General features: G+C 46.1%; 1 protein-coding gene across 1 annotated transcript in view; it reads left to right on the forward strand.

Moving 5' to 3' along the window:
• The first annotated feature begins 592 nt into the window (after positions 1-592).
• LOC143294206 (meiotic recombination protein REC8 homolog) overlaps positions 593-2,301 on the forward strand; it is a 16,075-nt gene continuing 14,366 nt past the window's right edge. The window contains exon 1 of the mRNA XM_076605636.1: positions 593-666. Coding sequence (XP_076461751.1) covers positions 593-666 — 74 coding nt within the window. The remainder of the gene's footprint in view (positions 667-2,301) is intronic.

Raw genomic sequence — 2,301 nt, forward strand, 5'->3', positions numbered from 1 at the left:
ACATCATTTTGTTTTCAGCCATTTCATCAGAAATGGACAGGAATGGCGGGACTTGTCTTCGCGAAGAAGCAGAGATTATCTATTTATTTTTTATTGTGTCAGAGACAGAGACGACATAGACTTTTGGGACACAGTTCACAGAGTACACAAGCACGCACAGCACAGTGTGTGTGTGTGTGTGTGTGTGTGTGTGTGTGTGTGTGTGTGTGTGTGTGTGAGTACGTTTGCGTATGTAGGAGTGGTGTGTGCCTAAGTGGTCTTCTCTCTTATTCCCACCCCCTAACCTCTTATACTTCCTGCTCGCGTGAAATTTTCTGAGCTAACAATTACTGGCTAGTTAGGGCATGAAACATAACTCGATTTGCAAGTGCCGCCTCAGCGGCGGGTCCACTCCAGCCCGGCCTGGCCTCCTGCATCAAGGGGAGCGGCGAAAGGTCCATTGTTGGCGGGAGCCATCCCTGATTAGGGAACGATCATTCTCACGGCTGAAGGGTCAAAGTGAATTTCTTCGCCTGTGAAAACAGCCGCCGTAGCCGGAGCAGCTTGACGCGCCCTTAGAAATTGTGGCCGTGTTGCTTCTGGTCTCACAATCATGTTACCTCAGGGCCTGACAGCCGCCATAATGGAGGTCGGGGACAGAGTCAGTGTCTCCAAGCAGTGCAAAAGGTGCCAGGCCTTTCTGTCCGCCACTACTCTCTACAGACTTGATAGGAGTTCCTGATTCGGTCCCTTTCCTTTGTTCGGGGGCTTTCTGTCTTTCTTTCTTTCCTTCGTCGTCGTCGTCTTCTTTTCCCGCCCGCCCCCAACTGTTGTCCCTGATGCTTGCACAGCTGGTCTTGCCCAGTACTGACGGGGGTGGTTAGATATTCCATGGCGTCGTTATAGACAGGACTTTACCTCCACCTAACCGTAGTCTCAAGGCTACTCTTAATTTAATTTCAGTTCTAAAAATAGTGTCAGATGGTACGGGAACAAGAAGAGGAAGTACATGATAAGCAACATAAAATTTTGCGAAATCTCCTTAAAAAAGATAAAGAAAAGAAAGGAAAAAGAAAGGAAGAGGCAGACGATGAAGCTGATGAGGTGAAATGAAAACCGAACAAGTCAGATGCTTTCAGAATCTCGTTTTCTCTGTTCATCTGTCGTTTTAGAGTAAAACGGCACAGGTCAGAAGATCGTCCGCACTGGTAACCCTCCTGACACTGTTCTAGATCTGCATTTAGCTGCTTGACTGGTCACCAGCAGGAAGATAAGCAACAGGTAGGGGTGTAGCGCACATATCAAGTTACCTAGTAGCCATTCTTGGCTTTTGTAGGCTTCTTATCCGCCATGCCATGGCTAATGAAATTATCCGCAGTACCCTGGTTGATGTACCTATCCATGGCAGTTTTGATTCTGTACTTGTCTGCACTATCCAGGCTCCGGTACTTATCGACACCGCCTTGGCTAGCGTACATACCCACAGTATACCACTGGCTTATAAATTTATCCCACGTATCCACAATATTCTGCATTTTGCATGTGTCCGCAGTGTCATGGCTTTTGTACTTATCTACAGTACTAAGTCCTCTGTATTTTTCCGAAGTACCTTGACATAGCTACTTCTCTGAAGTACCCTGGCTTAAGAACGTACCCGCGGTTCCTCGGCTTTTGCACTTGTCCGTAGTACTATGCTTTAGTTCTTAACCACAGAACTTATGCACCTATCCTTGTACGTATCCGCCACACCCTAGGTTATGTAATTATCTGCAGTACTCTGGCTTTTGTTCTTTGCCAAACTCCCCTGACTTTTGTACTTAATCCGCAAGATCCTGGCTTATGTAATTATCCGCCATACCCTGGCTTATGTAATTATCCGAAGTAACCTGGCTTACGTGGGCCTACTTATCTGAAGTACTCTGGCTTATGTACTTATCCGCAGTTTAAGGCTACCTGCTGAGAGAAATCTGTTCTTGTTTTTAATTTTGTTTCTGGTAAAACAGTGGGGCATACAATATAAAAGTTCTGAATTTCTGTCCGTTAGGTATCACCGCTTTTGTACATTACCTTTTAACGTCAGTGTCTAAACAGCGTGGTCACAATACTGATGCGAGATGCGCGAGGGTTAGGATGAAAAAAGTAACAAATAGAAGCTTTCATGCGAGGAATACGCCTGGGAAAGACTCATCACCCTGGAGTGGCTATCTCATCTCTAATTAAAGTCTGAACGGGATGGAACTCCAAAGCTATATTCAGTCATCTTTGGTTAATTGCTTCATCTTGTAACCCTCTTGGGTGTTGTGGCCCTTCCCTGACTCGGGC

This window comes from Babylonia areolata, chromosome 19 (genome assembly GCF_041734735.1).
Source record: "Babylonia areolata isolate BAREFJ2019XMU chromosome 19, ASM4173473v1, whole genome shotgun sequence".
Lineage (NCBI taxonomy): Eukaryota > Metazoa > Mollusca > Gastropoda > Neogastropoda > Buccinidae > Babylonia > Babylonia areolata.